Raw genomic sequence first — 20,097 nt, forward strand, 5'->3', positions numbered from 1 at the left:
ACCCAATTTATCACGCTTGAAGAGCTGTAGCTTAGTGACTTATCCTTAATTAGCGGAGCACTGAGGACCATAAACAAGAGCTTAGACTCTTAACTAATCTAGGCTGCCATTCTCCCCCGATTACATCTACATGCACCTAACTGCCTATATTTCTCTCGCATTAAACAACATCAAGCATAAGCCAAAACCTAGACTGTTTGTGTAGCTTTGGCTTCTCTTCCATCTTAAATCCTAACCAAAACTCTACCAAAACCCCCAATCCCCCTCCATGAATCTCTTTTGGAATATGTTACGTTTGAATTCTACCAAAAAAAAATGGTATTTTTGGAGATTAGGTTCATCGAAAAGGGTTTTGATGTGTCATTGATATATATATAAGTGAGAGAGAGAGAGAGAGAGAGAGAGAGAGAGAGAGAGAGAGAGAGAGAGAGAGGAAGAAGAGAGAAATCTAGAAAAATTTCGGGTCCCCTTCTTCTATGTCGAGAGGGTATATTTATAGGGGGATCTACAGTGAAAGTGCTACATTGCTGAACAGTGTAAAGTGAATAGTAAATAGTGAACAGTGTATGTCTATTACGCTACGATGTATATCCTTTGCGCCGCTTGTAACAGTGTCTGCATGTGATGTCTTGAATTTAATCTATGTCTAGGTTGATCCCATAGCAGTCGTCTTCATTGATGTTTCAACCTTCCTCCTATAATCACTATCACTCCAAGTACTCATAGAAACACTCCTCCTCCTAGTATGCATAGAGACACTCTGGCTTTTTCTTATGAGTTTTTTTATCTAAGAGATCTTGTATTTCTGCTTGACAGAATTTCAAAACTTCTTGATTCATTTGTGTTGGGTGAGCTTTGGTAGGTATTTTGTTTTAAGAAAAGTCATGTTCATAGGGTAAACCAACGATATGCTTCTTTCTTTCCCAAAAGGCATTGGGTAGAGTAGAGCATATAGTCTTTTCTATGTGTTTTTGAAGGGAAGCTATCTTTTCTATGATGTTTGGTTTTATAAGATTTTATTCTATTCTTTTGAATTCTAAATCTTCTTTTAAAAATTCAAGCTGATTTTCTTTGTCTTTTATAAGGCAATTTATTTCTGAAATAGAATGTTCTTGTAAAATATTTAGGCTTCTCTTCGTGGTTTTATTATGAAGTTGAAGGTGATTTTTCTGTTTAAAGCATAGGTTTCGATACCTTCGTTAGTAACAGTAAAATGTTGGATTAATTTTATGAAAGGTGTTCCAAGAATTACCTGTTGCCTCATAGAAAAGATGTTTTGTAAGACATTTGATCTTTTATTATTAAGGCTTCTAGTAATTTGTATTAGATATTAAGCTTATCTCCTGAGGCTGATTTCAAAGATTCGGAAGTTTTATTAAAGTATATTGTTGGAACAAGACCTTCTTTGATACAATTGAGATCAGCTCCTGTATCAAGAGTTCTGTTGTTTCAATAATAAACTCATTATTGATTTTTATCATAATATTTATTATACATTTTCTAGATCATGAGGTATTTGGCCATTGTATTCTTCTCTAATTTTATCTCTAACTTGATCACCTATAATTTTGGGTAAACCAGCTAAGAATTTTTCTTTCCAAAAGGGTTGATTGCAATCAAGTTTGATAAGAACCCTTTGAAGGAAGAGTTCTTTGTATTCTCTAAACCTTCCTAAAGATTTACAGCGCATATTGGATAAGAGATCTTGATTCCTATCTCTAATATGTGAAGGGTCTCCTACGAAATGTTGTGAAATGAAATAGATAAGAGTATTCACCGCATCTTGGATGAGATGTCCTTGATCATCATCCATGCGTTGGCCAAAATTATCAATTTTATAAGCGGTTAAAATTTGTATTCTCTGTTCATCAGTCAAATAATTATTCCACCAACCTTTTAGTTGTCCAGTAAATCTGGCCACTAAAAGATTAGCAACAGCATGATCAGAAACATCTTGCTGAGTTTTGTAGGCATTGGCAAGCATTACCATGTTGTTAAGAATATTCATGATATTGCTTTCGGCAACACCATCTATATTTCATTCATAAATGGTATCAAGAGAGTATTTATTCTGTATTTTATGTGATGATTCTTCTTGGGCAATGTCAGGTGGAGTAGCTCTACTATAATAAAGCTTCTGAGGTTGTTTCCAATTGAGTCTATTAATCTCAGCGACCGATTCATTATTAAAGTCACTAGATTGTTTGGTTAATGTACTAATAGTGGGTTGGTCAAGAGTGTCTCTAATGATAAGATTCTGGAATTTAGGGGTGTCTATAATAGGAGTAGGCTCTAGCTTTGATTTCCCTAGGAGTTTTTTCTTTTGTTCTATGGCTTTGGCAAACTCCGGGCTAAGATTTTTTGGAAATTCAAAAGCTTTAAAAATGGGTTTTTTGAAAGTGTCCACTTGTGATGTGGGGAGTTGGGTAGGATTCTGTATGGTGGATTAGATAGACTACACTCTTCCCTGAATATTACCTCCAAACCCAATACTTCCTACAATTTAAAAGACATTTTGAATAGGAACAAGAAACCTTAGTCCAAACCCATTAATATAAATGACCTCAAAAACGAAATAAAACAACAAAAATTAGAAATCCAAGCCTTGAAAGCAACACAGTTAGAAATGAAGCAAAAGATTTCTGACATAAAATCGACATGACTTGAAATGGCAGAAAACAACCAGACATTCCTACACCAAACACCTTTGAAAATATAACACATATCACCTGATCCCATGTTAGCCTTTAATCAGCTAGCCGAAATGATACCAAAAGAAACCATTTTATTACTTACACAGTCTATACAAAACAAGACAAAGAAAGAGCCATCCAATGCCATTGAGGTAAGCAACAATCATTCCCCGCTGGTTACACAAAAACCAGCAGAATATAAAAGAATTTTGAATGAGGTGGTTATTAGGCCACAGGCAACCCCTCAATCTCAAAAATCAAAATTTTTCCCCAAAACATCATTTCAAAAAATATTGACTATAGAAGATGGATTCTTCGATGAAGATCCAATCAAATTTGCAAAAAACATCTTTCCAAAAAATTGGTTATTCAAACCACAAATACAAATAAAATCCTTATTTATTATGAGCAAATTCTAGTGGAGACGGAATTAGCAAGATTTACCCATTGCTGACAAAAACAATACATAAAACATTATATACTCCACTATATCCATCAGTAAAGTCATACACCTCTCATACTGGGGAGCCTCACCTCATACACCCAAAAATTCCAAACCGGACTTACCCAAAGCCTACTATATTCTTCCTCATATATCTATTGGGACTACCAACAAGCTTGGTGGAACGTTTTCTTCAGACAAAATACAAATTTCCAACACACCTGGTTGTTATTTTTCAAAGATAACTTCCCAAGACAAAGCTTACCAAATTGGTTTGACTCTTGGTGAGATCTCTTTGGTCCTTTGGACATAATACTACACCCCACAGTCAAACAAGGTTATAAAGTTTTTAGTGAATACTTTGTACCAACACCACATGATATAAGGTTCCCATGCCTTATGCATTTCTTTATAATATTCAGAATCTCTTGGGTAACAGCATGGGAATTTGAATACAATACATCCACAAAACCTGGGGTACCAGTTCTTGTCCGAAAATACAAAATAAAATGGTGGGATGGATTCAAATACCATGAACAAGGATCTGAAGCTGCGGTTAAAACATGGCTAAATAGCCAGAAAAACATGATAACCACAATCCCATCAAATACAGGAATTTCCCAATTCTTTATAGATTTGTTGAAATCTTCTATCCTTACTTCTTCTCTATGTATAGGACTTGGATCTGAGTCCATTTGTGATAGAGAACTAGAGGAAGATGTAGATCTTCTATGTAAGCTCATACTTAAGATCGAAACTATTCCTTCTTCAGAACCATTACAGAGCTAAACCAACGATCTAACAGCCACTCAGGGACTTACAGCCTGGACCACTCTATAGAAACAAGAAGGATGCCAACGAATGGCTCTCGATTAGATGGATCCTCACAGTCACATCACAGTGGAAACACCAATGAAGACGGCTGCTATGGGATCAACCTAGACAGAGATTAAATTTAAGACATCACATGTAGACACTGTTACAAGCGGCGTAAAGACTATACATCGTAGCGTAATAGACATACACTGTTCACTATTCACTCGGTACTATTAACTTTATACTGTTCAGCACTGTAGCACTTTCACTGTAGATTCCCCTATAAATACACCCTCTCGACATAGAAGAAGGGGACCCAAAATTTTTCTAGATTTCTCTCTTCTTCCTCTCTCTCTCTCTCTCTCTCTCTCTCTCTCTCTCACTTGTAAACCATCATCTCTTCCTTCTCCACCCTCATCCCTTCCATCTCTAAGCTCCCTTACCTTGTATTCCCTGGTTCCAAAGTAAGTTAGTTTGTTGTTCAGTTTATATCAAAACATTGGAATTCCACTCAACAAAATTATTCGACAATCAAAAAAGAAATACTTGCCATAGTTTTGTCTATATCAAAATTCCAAGGAGATATATATATATATATCAATGACACATCAAAACCCTTTTCGATGAACCCAATCTCCAAAAATACTATTTTTTTTCTACCGTTTCCACCCCATCCCCATTGATTTCAATGATGCAGCCCTGACCTACTCCTTGCAATGTTGCTTTGCCCTTGGATTGATGCTTGTTGATGCTGGATTCCTATGGTTTGTAGTTTTCAATCACTAAGGTCTTCTTTCCCCACACATCATCGCCCTCCCTTCTTCTCGACCCTACAACCATTACCCTCCTTTACACTGCTACTGCTGACAGAAGATAGAATGTTGGATTCATTTTTTGGCCTCGGACTCAAATGCTTTGTTTTTGGCAACTTGCTTCTTTGAGGTGAGCTTTGGTGTTATTCCCATGTTCTTTGCTCCTATAATAATAATAATAATAATAATAATAATAATAATAATAATAATAATAATAATAATAATAATAATAATAATAATAATAATAATAATAATAATAATAATAACAACAACAACAACAACATGCATGGAGGGTGAAAATGGTGAAACCTAGCTTATGGGAGACTCCTATTAAGTAGTGGAGGGGTCATCCAAGTGGGCTTTGGTTTACTTATGCGGTAAATGAATTGGAATCATCAACGGTTGGCCACACCCCTAGTAATTCAAGTTTTGAGGGTCCTTGTGACCCAAGAGAGGCCTAGTATTGTGTTCTTAATGGAAACAAAGAACTAAGAACAAGTGGTACATTGGTTAAAGAGGCAACTAAAATTTCAGAGTAGTTTTGTGGTAAATCTAGTGGGTATAACGGGAGGCTTGGCTATTTATATGATGAAATAGTGGTTTTATCTATTGAGTTGCATTCCAAATCTTTCATTAATGTCCAGTGTGAAAAACAAGAGAGCATGCAGCGGATGAGAATCGCCTTTCTACATGCCCTTAAGGAGTTTAGAGAAAGTATTATTGTGGGACGAAATATATAGGAAAAGCTTAACAAATCATTTGTGCTAGATTTGTATGGAAACTTCTATGAAATTCTTTATTATTAGGAGAAAGTGGGTAGGAAGATGACAGAATTATATAGACTCACAACCTTTAGAGACTTCTTGAATGCTTGTTCCTTAATGGATATGAAAAGTAAAGGTTGTACTTATACTTGGGTAAATAAAAGGGGAGGAGATGCATATGTTAAGGAAAGACTGGATAGAGTCCTTTGTACAATGAAATGGAGGGTAGCCTTCCTAGATGTCAAAAGGTTTTACATTGCCAGCCATAGGATCTTATCATGGCCCTTTACTCTTATCATTACTCCTTAGGATTGTGTGTTGGAAAAATGAATTCAAATATGAAGCATTTGGTCTGAGAATGAAGAGTGTGCTCATATAGTGAATAGAACTTGGAACTCCCTTGAATCTCGGTGGATAAACGTATTGGAAAAATTACAATAAATGTTAAGGAGGCTAGCTAAATGGAGTAAGAATAGATTCTCTAAAACACATAATAATATCCAAGCTAAAAGATGAACTCCAAATCTTAATGAATAATCCTAAAGTTTGAAGTGATAAGGAAAAAATCTAGAATTTCAACAATTAAATCGAATTTATGTGGAGACGAGAGTAGATGTACTGAAGCATGCAATCTAGAATTAAATGGCTAAAATGGGGGTGATTGAAATATAAAGTTGTTCCATGCAACAACTATACAAAGTAGAAATTGAAATCGGATCTTCATGCTAAATGATTTAGAAGGGGAATGGGAGAGTCAAGGAATAGTTAAAAGTGATGACGAAGGATTATTTCTCCAATTTTTACCAGATAGGGGGCCAAGAAATTTTCAACCCGTATTCAATCAATTCCCGTGCCTAGTCAATGAAAACATGAATTATAAATTGATAGAACCTGTGAAGTCTCAGTTCTGCCTTTCAATAAGGACCCATAAAGGCCCCTGGTTTAAATGGATTGAAATGGATTATTCTACTATTACCACTAACAAGACATATAGTTGGATGTATACAAAAAGAGGTACAACAATTTTTGAAAATTGATATTTAAACCTTGATACGAATAGAACAAATATCAACTTTATCCCAAAGATCTCCAATCCAGAAAAGCTTGAATAGTTCCTTCCTATTAGGTTGTATAATTTCATTTAAAAGATTATCTCCAAAGTAATGACAAATTGATTGAAACCATGGCTAACCAATCTAGTTGTAATAGAACAAAGCGCATTTGTTAATGGAAGACAAATTCAAGATAATATCCTAATTGTGTAGGAGGTTCTTCATGAATTGAGGATCAGATAGATAAAAAGAAAATTCCAAGTTGTTTGTGAGTTAGACATGTATAAAGCTTATGACTAAATAGAGTAGGATTTTCTCTAAGGAATGTATGACCAAGATGGGTTTCCATGAAAAATGGGTTAAGTGGATTATGTAATGTGTAACAACAGTGTCTTTCAATGTGAAATTCAATGGTGAACCCTTGTTGTATTTCAAGCCAACAAGAGGTATTCATCAAGGTGACCCGCTATCTTCCTAGCTTTTTCTTTTTATTTTATTTTATTTTATTTTAGTAGCTAATGTGCTCTCTCACTTTGATGAACCAAGCAATCTTAGTAGGTAATATTCAAGGAATTAAGTTGAATGGCAATTGTCCATATTACCACATCTTTTATTTGCCAATTATTCAATTTTTTTCTTGGATGAGAATATTAGTGAATGTCAAAATGTGGCCGTAGTACTTCATCAATACTATTACAGATTTGGCAAAGCTATAAATTTAAATAAATAGTGATGTATTTCAGTAAAGGTTGCCCACAAAGTTTGAGAAGGAACGTGTCCTCAGAATGAGAGTGACTGATAGAGTGATTGATATATCAAAAACTAGGAAATACCTTGGAATCTGTTAGATTTGGGAGCATTGAAGAAAGAGATGTTTACTTGGCTTCTTGCGGGAGTCAACATGAAATTAAAAAGTTGGAAAGAAAGCCTAATGTCAAAAGCAAGGAAGGAAGAATTGATAAGGTGGTGGTATAGGCGTTTCCTCAATACGCTAAGTCAACTTTTAAAATCTGTCAATTTGTAAAGCCATTGAGAAGAAAGTAGCCATATTCTGGTGGAGAAATAACATCAAGTCAGCTTGTTTACATTTGAGAAATGGAAAATTTTAAAGTTTAGAAAAGACAAAGGCAAACTTGGGTTCATAGATTTATTGGCAATCAACAAAGTCATGTTAGGGAAATAAGCCCAGAGGATATGGTAGCATCCTGAGTTGCATTGGAGCCAAGTTACGAAGGGATTTTACTTCCCTTGATGTAATTTTTGGCGAGCTAAAAAAGGGTCTCATCCTTCATGGGGTTGACAAAGTCTTGTCATAGGAAGAGATGTGATTGCTTCTCATATTAATGGCAAGAAAATCATTAGTAGAGAGGTCAAGTGGTTGAAAAATATAGCTATAGGTGGCTCGGTGATGAGAGAAGAACCACTGAAAGTGGTTGCTTTGATCAAGAGAGGAGGCAAAGTGGAATGAACCCCTTTCGAACACTTTGTTCAAGTGACTAGAAAGCAAAAGAAATACTGGCAATTCCTATAGGCCTACGTATTATAGAAGATAGACTTGCGTGGGTAAACAACAAGTCAGGAATCTACACTATTTAAATTGGACACTTCAACAGCAAAGAACTAATAAAAAAAAGAAGAAGAAGAAGAATAGAGAATTAACAATCACAACCCACATAGAAGTAGTATTATCCTCCTAGAAGCCAAACCTAGAACTATGGACCTATTTTTGGTAAACCAAAACTATTCCTAAAATCAAGTTTTTCTTGTGGAGTGCCTATCAAATACCTTGCCTCCAATGGATAGTGTCTATAAGAGGAAGGTAGTACTTGAACCCATCTGGGCATTATGCAAGCAAGAAGTTGAAACAATTGAGCATGTTTTGCTACTATGTCTATGAACAACCTTGGTTTGGAGAGAAGTGACCTTGAATATCAATATCAATAGAATGGGGTTAGCTCACATTGACGAATGGTTGGTTGGAATGAAAGAGGATCCTAGAACTTTATCGGTGTTCAAACTTATTTAAGCAATCTTATGGTTCATATGGAAATCTCACAATCATTCCATCTTCAAAAGGCAAACCCCAGATCTGAAGCATTTCGTTAGCATAGCCATGGCCATGAATGAGAATATTGTGGCATGGGCAAGGACAATGAGGAAGAAAGAGGTGCAATTCAAAGACTTACCTCATAATTGGAAACGTCTTGAACCGAGGATACTAAAGATCAACATCGATGCCTTATTTGTAGTCAATTTGTTGAGAAGTGCTATAGTGTGTGTATACTGAAAATCATTTGGAAAATTGGTAAATGGATTTATAAAATTGGTAGATGTAAGCTCGGCGGAACAAGCGGAAGTAACAACGCGAGTCAAAGCCTTAGATTTTCTCTCCTTGATCTGAACTAAAACTGAACATGGAGTCTAATTGCAAAGTTATTGTGGAAGGAGCTTTCGACAATGTTCAATTACAATGGGAAGTACAAACATTTGTTCAACTAGCCTAGATAATATTGAAAAGCTTTTAGCTACTGCAAAAGGGACACCACAAAGTTGTGAATTGGATGGCTAAAGCTCATTGGACAAATTGCCTTCTAATTGGGTCAAGTACCAAGCCGCTCCCCACCCCACCACCCCCCGGGCACAAGGGCCCCCATAAAAAACTTGGAAAACTTTAGACTTGTATCCACTAAATAATTTTAAGTGAATGAAAGCAAGTTGTTCTAGAAAAAAAAAAATCAAGCACTCCATACCATGATTTCATGGAAACTTAGACACATTTTGCACCGCCTATAATTTTCAAAGACTTACCTCATAATTGGAAATGTCCTGAACCGAGGACACTAAAGATCAACATCGATGCCTCATTTGTAGTCAATTCGTTGAAGTTCCATAGTGTGTGTTTACCGAAACTCATTTGGAAAATTGGTAAATGGATTCCCAAAATTGGTGGAAGTAAGCTCAGTGAGATAGGCAACAATAACGGCGCTAGTCGAGGTCTTAGATTTCCTCTCTCCCTGATCTGAACTAAAACTTAACGTGAAGTCTAATTGCAAAGTTCTTGTGGAAGGAGCTTTCGGTAATGTTCAATCACAATGGGAAGTGCAAAAACTTGTTCAACCAGCCTAGGTAATATTGAAAAGCATTTTGGGCCTTACTCTAGCCTAGCAGAAGGGACACCACAAAATCGCGAATTGGATGGCTAAAGCTTATCAGACAAATTATCTACTAATTGGGTTAATTAGGTCAAGTACCAAAACCCCCCCCCCAAAAAAAAAAAAAAAAAAAAAAAAACAACTCGGAAACTTTAGACTTGTATTCGCTAAATAATTTAAAGTTAAGCAAGTTGTTCTAGAAAAAAAAAATGAAAAAAAAAAAAAAAACATCAAGCACTCCATGCCATGATTTCATGGAAACTTAGACACCTGTTCCATCGCTTATAGTTTTTGCCCTTTTCATTTTATGCATGAATATTATCCTTTTAGCTTCTTTAATTTTTCTGTTTTTCATATTAAGCTCTCAAAAACACAACAATAAAAAAGAAGCATACATATAACAAAGTATACTAATGAGTCAGTTTCTTGGATTGGACTCCCACAAAATTGCACAAGCTAAATCCCAAATTCATGCTCTGCATTTGACTGGAGTAGGTGTTATATAATAGAATCCAACATAATTTCCCAGGCTCGTAGAATTACTAATGCCCAGATTGGAGTTGCAATTTGTCGAATCGGATGCCATTCGAGATTTTTCCACTACATTTTTTGACTCATTGCACATGGCTGAGGGCTCGCAGATTTGACGGCCATAGCCATGAATGTGAAGAGAAAAACAGTCACCGGCGTCATCGGGCCAACGTAGGATGCAATGGCATTCGTTTGCAATGCAGGTATAAAGGCTTAATGGCGATTTCGTCAAGCAAGACGGGGGAGCAGCTTGGCACGGGTGTGCAAGAAAAGCAAGAACAAAGAAGAAATGAACCAAGAAAAGAACAAATGAAAAAGAAAAGTTGCTGAACGAAAATACCCTGATCATTACTTAAAAAATAAAATGTGAGAGACATATACCAATTAGGGCTTTTAATAGAGACTAAGTTGACTACTTTGGATTCTTATTTAAAATAAGATTATTTTAAGTCTTTTTTTGTTAGAAAATGACTTAACTTCTTCCATTTCTTTATTTGAAATTTTTCCTAAGTTTGACAGCGGTTACCGATTTTGAAAGTTTTCCCTATTAATTAATAGCACATAGGGGAGGGAAAAACCGCCATGAGTAGTCTCCCAGTTTCACGTGCCTCTCCCCTCCTCAATTCCCTATTTTACGCAACTTATTTAATACCCTCCCTCAACACCGACAAGACAACCAGGAAAAAAAAGGGGAAATAAAAAGACAAAAATTCGGGAAAAGAATAACAAAGGCCGCTTAAGACCAAACCAAACAGTCCATCTTCACATTGGATCCCCCCAAACAAAACCGACCCCACACGTCCCACGATCCAACGGCCAGGAACGCCCCGGATGGTGATCACGCTTATCGTGGATCAATCAAAGCCACACCCAAAAAAAACCCTCCCTTGTCTTAATTTCTTTCCCAATCAGGAGCAGATAACTGAAGGCCCCTCACCCATCGCTCTCCCTCCCTAGTCAACCCGGCGAAGTGAAGAAGTGAAGTGAAGAAGTGAGCTTAGAAAAGAAAAGGATTGGAAAGCTACTCAAAGCAAAAGGGTCCAAAGCCAAAGGAAAACGACCCAGAATCAAGATCAAGATCAAGAACAAGAACAAGACCCAGAATCAAGATCAAGAACAAGACCCAGAATCAAGATCAAGATCAAGACCCAGAACCAAGATCAAGAACAGGAGAGAGAGAGAGAGAGAATCAACTGAAAGATGGGATTCACCATGGGGCTGAACCTGGTGCTGCTGATGGCCATGGTGGCCACCAACATCCTCTCCCTCTACCACCTATCCAAAAACGTGCAGTCCCCCAGGGCCCCCACCCCGCAGCCCGTCCCCGACCACCTCCTCAACCAGCTCCGCACCATCCGCTCCACCATCAACCACCTCACCCGCCTCCAGCCCCCTCCCCGCCCTCCTCCGCCTCCGCCAACCCCGCCCCCACCATCCCCTCCGATCTGCTTCTCCACTCCCAGCTCTCCCCCATTGCCTCCGCCTGCCACGGCTACCCGGACCTCCTCCACCGCTTCATGAACTACACCCCCTTCTCCCTCTGCCCCCACGACCCGGACCTCGCCGAAGCCCTAATCCTCCGCGGCTGCCACCCCCTCCCCCGCCGCCGCTGCTTCTCCCGCACCCCGCCGAAGACTACCTCCGCCTCGTTGCCGCATAACCCATTCCCTCCTGCCCTCCCGGACAGCAACGTCATCTGGGCCAAGTACTCCTGCAAGAGCTTCTCTTGCCTCAACCACTACAACCCCAACTTGGGGTTCGACACCTCCCATGAGTATTCCAAATTCACCACCTACAGGTCTGAGCTGGATCTCCCCGTTTCGCAGTTGCTTCAGATTGCTAAGTCTGCCGGCTCGGTCCTTAGGCTCGGGATCGACATCGGTGGCGGCACTGGCTCTTTCGCTGCCACCATGAAGATGCAGAATGTGACCGTTGTGACGACCACTATGAACCTTGGTGCGCCTTACAATGAGGCGGCTGCGCTTCGGGGGCTGGTGCCGTTGCATGTGCCGCTGCAGCAGCGGCTGCCGGTGTTCGATGGGGTGGTGGATCTGGTCCGGTGTGGGCATGCGGTGAACCGGTGGATACCGGAGACGGTGCTTGAGTTCATGCTGTTCGATATCGATCGGGTGTTGAGGGGTGGTGGGTACTTGTGGTTGGATCACTTCTTCGGCAAAGGGGTGAGTATGGAGAAGGTCTACAAGCCCTTGATCGGGAAGCTTGGGTATAAGAAGGTGAAGTGGGCAACAGCGAATAAGACGGACTCAAGCGGGTTGAAGAACGGGGAGGTTTATTTGACTGCCCTGTTGCAGAAGCCTGTCACCAAATGAAGAAAAGTCATGGAAACTCAGGTAAATTGCTCTTCCTTTTATGTCATTTTGAATGTATCAACTGGCCGACTTTGCATAGCGATCGGAGTGCATTGGATTGATTAAATCTGCATTTACTGCCATTGATCTTTGTGTCATCCAAATATGGTTAGTGATTGCCCAAGTCATTGTTATGGCACTCTGATTAAGTACAGATGATCTGAGCTATAATCATGCCACAATTTGCTGCAATATCACTTTATTGTGCTATTGAATTGTTCCGAAAGTGATCAAACAAGTACATCTTCTTTAGTCACACTCCATTCTTAGATCATAAATATTGTACTAAAGAGTATGTCTCGGTTGTTATAAGAAGGCAAACCAAACATATGGTTTCACTGTCATTTCCGCCACATATTGCTAAATCTATATTTTATGGGTCATCAAAATCAAGATTAGATGTGGACAAAACAAGAAGTATGAAGTATAGAGGCATTAGAAAAGCCGCTTTATTCCTTTATGAGGAGGAAACTTAAGTATTGAAGGTGGCAAGTCATGCTCACCCATTGAATAATTCTGAAGAATCAATTACGAGAAAGGAAATCAAATCAGCAATGTCCCATCCACATGGCTTGACCATTGTCGAAGGGATTAAACAAGATTGTTTTCTTGTTCTACATTCTAAAGATTATCATCTGTGAAATGACCACTCTAGTCCATCCAACGTCCTGACTTGGTCCTGCTCCATTCAGATGTACTCCCATATTTGATAGACATAAGAGCAATTACGAATTCATCAAATTGCTGTGTAGTTGAGGGTTATTAACTGATATAACTGTTAGTTAGCATAAAAAGCATTACAAATCATTCCCTTCATTGGAGATTACCCCCTCAAGCTGCCTTTAAAAGAATTATCAAATTTAGCATTCTTAGTCATTCTGAAATTTTTCACATTTGAGATGCCACCAAAATTGTTCTAGATATTCAACAGAAGATGGCACCTTTTGATCTCTCACGATGCTTAGCTTCCATCCTTAACCTTCTTTGTCACGTAATCCCACTTAAAAATTCCCATTTATTAAGGTGGTGAACTTCAAAAACACTGATGTCCATAGCATTTACTTGTTCCTCGAATAGTACTCCATCTGATTCATGTTGTTTTTTCTTTAGGAAGTAACAAATAATTAAGCCCCCTGCCTTTTTCTCTGTATTTCTATTTCATTTGAGTATTTCCGTGTCCTGGTCTGGTATATTGCACTGGCCAAAATTCTCCGCAAAAGTCTTGGTCTTTTCAAACACCATGGTAGGAATCCTTAAAGACATTAAGTATTTAGTGACTGAAATAGCGTTAGGCAAACTATAAGGGAGCTAGGACACAGTGATGGGAAACTTCCTTGCTTGGAAATTTCCCCTAAAATGTCATTTTCACATGGACACACAGGAGAAATGTCATTTTCACATGAACACACAGGAGAAAAGGGACCATAGTCTTTAATCACAAGAATACCAAAAACGGTGACAACTCAGAAGGAGGTTGACAGGTCGCTGTCTTCAGACAAAAAAAAGAAATTAATATGAAATGATTTTGTTCACATGTGATTAAGTAATTCTCCATTATGACGGATCACTATTCTATCTTTAATTTATCAAATTTGCTACCAGATACATGAAATGCTTTTGTCATGCTGAGGCAGAATGCTGCAGTCCAACTATATTCTTTTCCGTGAATAACATTATCAGAAAAACACAGAAAGTGAGAGTTCCCAGCCTTGATGAGGTTTTGATTTCAGACTTTCAGTCCATCTCACTGCATCACCTTTTATCAAAATGTTGACTTGAAATTGTGAGGTTAGTGGTCAAAGATTGCATACTTGTCCTGGTTGGAGTTCATATTATGGATTTTGATCTTGATTCAATTTCTGTAGACTGTCAAAGTGCCTCATATTTGAGGAAGCATCAAATAGCTAATATCTTGAATTGGCATCAATTTTGTGTGTCTGTAGCATTCTGGTCATTGCTGTAATCATTCAAATAATTCTTACAGGGTCTGAGTATCATTGCCGTGCTTTATCATTATAACCAAAATATGCTTGTTGGAATGTGGTTTTCTAGAATAAACCATTTTGACTAATAAAAATATGGAGCTCTCTTCATTCTGCGTGAGAATTATGAGCCAAATGGGCATTGTAGGTAGCAATAGGGGCTGATTTTGTCTGTGTCCATGTTGAACTCTAGATCTATATTAAGCCAAATGCAGCTTTCCACTTCACTGAATTCTTGGTTCTATTTGACACTATTTGACCTAGTAGTAAACAATCAGTTTAGTCCCTTGGTTCCTATCTTCTTTACAAAACCTTTCATTCCCATTCCAGTAACCCATTGCATACTCCTGTTCCTTTTTCTCAGGAACCACATCGAGATTATGAAAGTTCTGATGGGAAAACAAGAAAATTCCCCCAAAGATTTAGACTGGGTCGAAGACTGACTCCTCCCCCGCCTGGTGTAATGAAGAATTTATTCCTTTCTATTACTTTAAAAATAAGAATTTGGAGCAACCACACAGAAACAAGATGGGAACTTGTAAAGGGGTGTCGAAGGCATTCTTCTGGGGACAGCATGAACAATCTTTCGTTGTTTTTGTTTTTTTGCTGTAACAATTATTGCGTAATAAGCAAGGAAAAAGAAATTGTTTGATCTGTTCATGCATGTATGAAAGCACTTTTAAAAAAGCTTTTTTGTGGCATGTGGGTGTCGGCTAAAAGCAGGTCTCTAAAGCGAAGTCTGATTCAAAAGGCCTGATCTGAATTGAAAGAAAGAAAGGCAGAGTTCCATTCCGTGCCTTTTGCGTTCAAAATGCTGCCCCAGTCTTCAATTCTGATATAATTCCTTGGTTTTTGTTCTTTTCCCCTTTTCATGAGTGCGATTCATTCACTTGTCTTGTTCATTGGCGACTGCGTAGCCATAAACTTGATTCCGCTAAGGACAGTTTTCGGACTTTCAAGGTCGTCTGCTTGGCAATGTATGCTCGAGGCCAGTGAAGGTTGGCCATGGCCCGAGACGCTTATACTTATTCAAAGGGTTTTTATGTCCTCCAAAATTGAAGGGAAAAGGATAGCACAAGAATGGCACTCACTTGGTGCCGAAAGTTTTCGATAGATTACTTCAAAGCTACTTTGGCTAAAAACATCTTTTGAGTATGATTTGTCAATTTGGGATGCTGAAATTCGATGTGGCAAAATTTCAGCCTAAATGTGTTAGACGATGTCCCTACACACGATAATTAAACCCTTATTTCCCCTGTTCTTCAAACCCTAATTAGAGCATTTTGGGACAAAATTAAGAGTTGAATCTTGCAATGGAGGGCAGGAGTAGGACAAGCCGGAAGAATGTGTCGTCTCTCATGTTTGCCTCAAATTCAGCCTCTTCTTCGAACCCTAACCCCCACACGAGGATTTGGGCAAAATTAGGTGTGTTTGTTTGTGTTTCTGTTTAAAAATTATTATGAGGAATAGAAATAGAAAAAATCTATTCCATTTCTGAAAAACAATTTTTGACCAAAGTGAAACGCGTTTAGTAAATTTTGTTTCGGAAATAAAAAAAGAATCGAAACATGTTTGATAAATTTATGTTTTTTTTATTTCTTTTAATTTTTTTATTTTATTTTTTTTTTCTTTTCTTTTTTTTTTTTTTTTTTCTTTTGGTCGATCGTCGACCTCGACTATGGCCGGTGAAGGCCGTGAGGGCTGGCGGCCTCACCCAGCCATAGCGAGACTTGCCGAATCTGGGCGAGCTCAACCAAGGCGAGGTCAAGCCTCACCAAGGGCTAGAGACGCTCCGGCAAGGTCATCGGCCCTCAACGGCCGGTCGCCGGTCATAGCTGAGGCCAGTGACTAGCCAAAGAAAAAAGAAAAAGAAAAGAAAGAAGAGAGATAAAATTTGTTTCTTCAAATTGTTCTAAACAAGAAATAAATTTTTTTTGTTTCTTATTTATGTTTCAAATTTGTTTTTGAAAACAAAAATAGATTTAAAACAAAAACACAAACAAATGCATTTCTGTTCTTTTTTTTCCCAGAACAAAAAAACAAGAATTTTGTTCATGAACAAAAATTAAGAAAAAAACAAACACTACCTTATTCGTGTGATTTTGTTCCGCCAGAATTGAAATTTACTAGTGGAAAAGGACGTCCGAACTTGACAAACGAAACCCCATTCCGACATTTTCTTTTGCTCTGTCCAGTCTTTCTCAATGAGCAGTGTCTAAACAGTGAGAAAAGGGATAGGTAAAAGATAAAAAGGGAAAGAAAAAGCGGAGAGAGATCTCCCCCTTGGAATCGCCTGAGTTCTCTTTTTCTTTGGCTCTCTGCTAGAAGCCCGCCGCTTTATTCGCCACAGAAGAAGCGGAGAGAGAGAATGATTAGCGTAATACAATGGGGTCGCTTTGTCAAGGACGGCAGGTCACTGTCCACATTGGACTTACTCTTTTCATCAACAAAGTTAAGTAGGAATTAAAATTGTATAAGAAAGCCATGAAGGACGGATTGGAATTCATTGTCAGAGGAACTTAAAGTATCATTTTTCCATGTGGCACTCAAATGATTGCTCAAAATTTTTGACACTAAAGTAGGTTTCAACTAAGTTATAACATGTATGCTTTTTTTGCCCAAATTAAAAAATCCATTAAACCCTACACATCGGGCATTGTTCTCTTTCTCACAAACTTCGCTCTTGCACCGTGAGGCTTTTATATGAACAATTTTACCTCCCAGTCATAGTACCTAAGATTCTTGCTCGAGATTTATCAGAATTGGGATACCCACAAATCCTGATCTTAATTCCCGACTCGGCTCCTCCCGCATGATGAGAAGGCCCGAATTCATACAAAAACAAAGTATGACTAGCTTTGTGCTATAGATTCACAGTAAATCTCGACACTACTGGCTGATTGACAACGTAAGATCAATACGTTCTAAGAGATTGTCCATACCAAGAGGTCTTAGGAAGCGATATCAACAAACCAGTCCTATCCTGTAGATCCTAACTGGTTCATAGGGTGTCATTGGAGCGTACCAAAAGGCAAGAAAACTCGTATCTTTGTTCCGGGAGATCTATCTTTTTCGACAGCAATGCTGAGTTCGCAGCTCACATCATGATTGGAGAGGAGCACCTTCTCTTAGATTCAATGGGCTGAAATACATTCATTGGCAATGAGCGTCTCAAGGTTGGACCGAACTCGATTCACTCAATTTGGAATTGCTCAAGACTGAGGTGAGAAAAACATGTCGTGATGTGTGATTGATGCTATTGCCAAAAGCATCTCTGCGACATTGCTTGATGAAATAAAATTAGAGCCTCAATCGAATTAACGATTATAATGATAATTGCCAGGCAAAATCTTCGGGTTGGTATGGAATCAAGAATTGATGTTGTGTGTCACACCAAGAAACAGATAATCCATTATTGAGAAAAACATCCCCTGTCAAAATTTATGCAGAGATCCTCAGTATACCCTACATGAAGATGAGCATGTCAGAGCAACTGCCGTTGGAAAATTAAGAATTTAGGTTTGAGTATATCCTCAAGAGATCACAAGCAACAACATCCACACAAATCCAATTGTAAGGCTACTTCGCAATCGCTTTGCTGCTACTAGCATCAAATGTCGAGCAGATAAAATTTGAGAGGTGATTAAAGAGACCAGGAGCAAAGAGTCGTTTACCTTACAATACGAGTCGACCGCTCGATAAAGTCCATCAAGTCCTTGCAGATTCAGGCAATGCCTCGGCAAGGACTTGAAACTTTGTCAATGAGAGGTTTCTGTCTCTGGACACCTCGATGAGATAATTGTCCACTAGTCTAGCCACTCTCATCTTCGCATTTTGCTTGTTAACTCGTTAAGCACTGTCATAGCCGTGCTCCTCCAAGGACGACTGCCAGCTCGAGCTCAAGCCCTCCATCTGTTCCTGGACAGGAAAATGCTCCAGAAGCCTCTGAACTAGATCAACGTTATACAGAGTCTCGCTCTTATTGTACAATGGGATAAGGAGATCAGCCAAGGTCGCCTGTTTGAATTGCATGCCGACCCGTTTCTCTAACTCAGTAGCTAATGCAGGAGCCACTTTCAACATGTTCGCCATTCATAAAAGCCGGAGAAGGAAGCTACACGTGACGCTGTCCTTCTGCGAAGCAATTATACCGATAAGGCTCTCTATGATCATCCTCTGGTCTTTGGCCTGAACCGTCGAAGGTTCATCCTTAGCTCCAGCCACGACCATGTGAAGCCCGCCTTTCCAACTAATGCTTCCACTGCTGCTATGGCTGTTCCCACTGTTGCTTCCTTCATCTCCTGTTGCTGCTCCATCTCTTATCAAACCTGGAAGCCACTCCATGGCTGGCTTCCATATTGATGCTTAGCTCTTCTAGTCCTTCCTTCTCGATGCTGGATTATATCATTCACTATTGAGGCTGGAAACACAGAGGTGAGGCTTTCGCATCTAAAATGCTAACATAATATAGACACTAGAATTTAACTTGGAGGCGGAGTTCCTTATCCCATATACATTTTAGCTTATTGCATTCTTGCACCAAAAGCAATATTGTTGTGTCGGTAGCTACCAAGGAGGCTGATGGAAAACGGATTCCTAAAAAACAATTCGATATTTGAACGATTGAATACTGAATAAATACGGAAACGGGTCCGATGATACATGTAACACCGATCAAAAGACATATCACAAAAACAGACATATCTTATTTGTAATGGATTAAGTACTTGTTGCAATCTTAAAAGAATTGATCAAAATTTTGGAGTTCCGTTCTTCAAGAGTGTTCACTGTTGTTAAAGGGAAAGTATGTTCTATTTTTTACCATTAACTTTCCCTTTTCCTTTTTCTTTTAATATATAACAGTTATTTTCACTTAAAAAATAACTATCTTTCTCTGTTATGAGCCATTCCCTAATGGGCCAAGTTTGGCCCAACATAAATGGATAGGCTTAGCTTGGCCTAATCAATAAAAAAAAAACCCATCATCTTCATTCGCACATGGTGAGCCGAACATAATTCTTTTTTATCCTCTCTGTAACATTCATACCAATAAATAATTTATGCAACCAGCATACTTCGAGAACTCATTGTCATACATCTATTAGAAATATATAGTAGCTCAAAATAGGCATCACATTTTAAAGTAAATAACGTATACAGTACCATAGATCAATCGATTATATTTATATATCTTTCGATCTCTTTTCAATTATGATATATTCTAGTCACAATTATTATTATCCCAAAATAATCATAATTGGTCAACCATTGAATACACGACTACAATGTGATATGTCAAACTAGATTTTCCCTTTTCCTTGAAACTTTCAGTTTCGATTCATCTTACTTTTCTAAAATTGTCCCATGAGGTCGAATAAATTTATGATCATTAATAATATTCTAAGATAGCAAACATTGAATAGAAATCTTGAGAAGAAGTATAACTCATGAGAGTACTTAATTGAGGAACTACTTTGCTTAAGA

General features: G+C 38.4%; 1 protein-coding gene across 1 annotated transcript; it reads left to right on the top strand.

Annotated features, from left to right (window-relative positions):
- Nucleotides 1–380: 380 nt before the first annotated feature.
- Nucleotides 381–15,267, top strand: LOC104444812. The gene is given in 4 exon segments (XM_039313199.1): nt 381–398; nt 11,433–11,652; nt 11,655–12,613; nt 14,978–15,267. Coding segments are annotated over 2 exon segments (1,128 nt in total). The 5' UTR covers nt 381–398; nt 11,433–11,462; the 3' UTR covers nt 12,593–12,613; nt 14,978–15,267.
- Nucleotides 15,268–20,097: the final 4,830 nt, after the last annotated feature.

The sequence above is a fragment of the Eucalyptus grandis genome, chromosome 5 (genome assembly GCF_016545825.1).
Source record: "Eucalyptus grandis isolate ANBG69807.140 chromosome 5, ASM1654582v1, whole genome shotgun sequence".
NCBI lineage: Eukaryota > Viridiplantae > Streptophyta > Magnoliopsida > Myrtales > Myrtaceae > Eucalyptus > Eucalyptus grandis.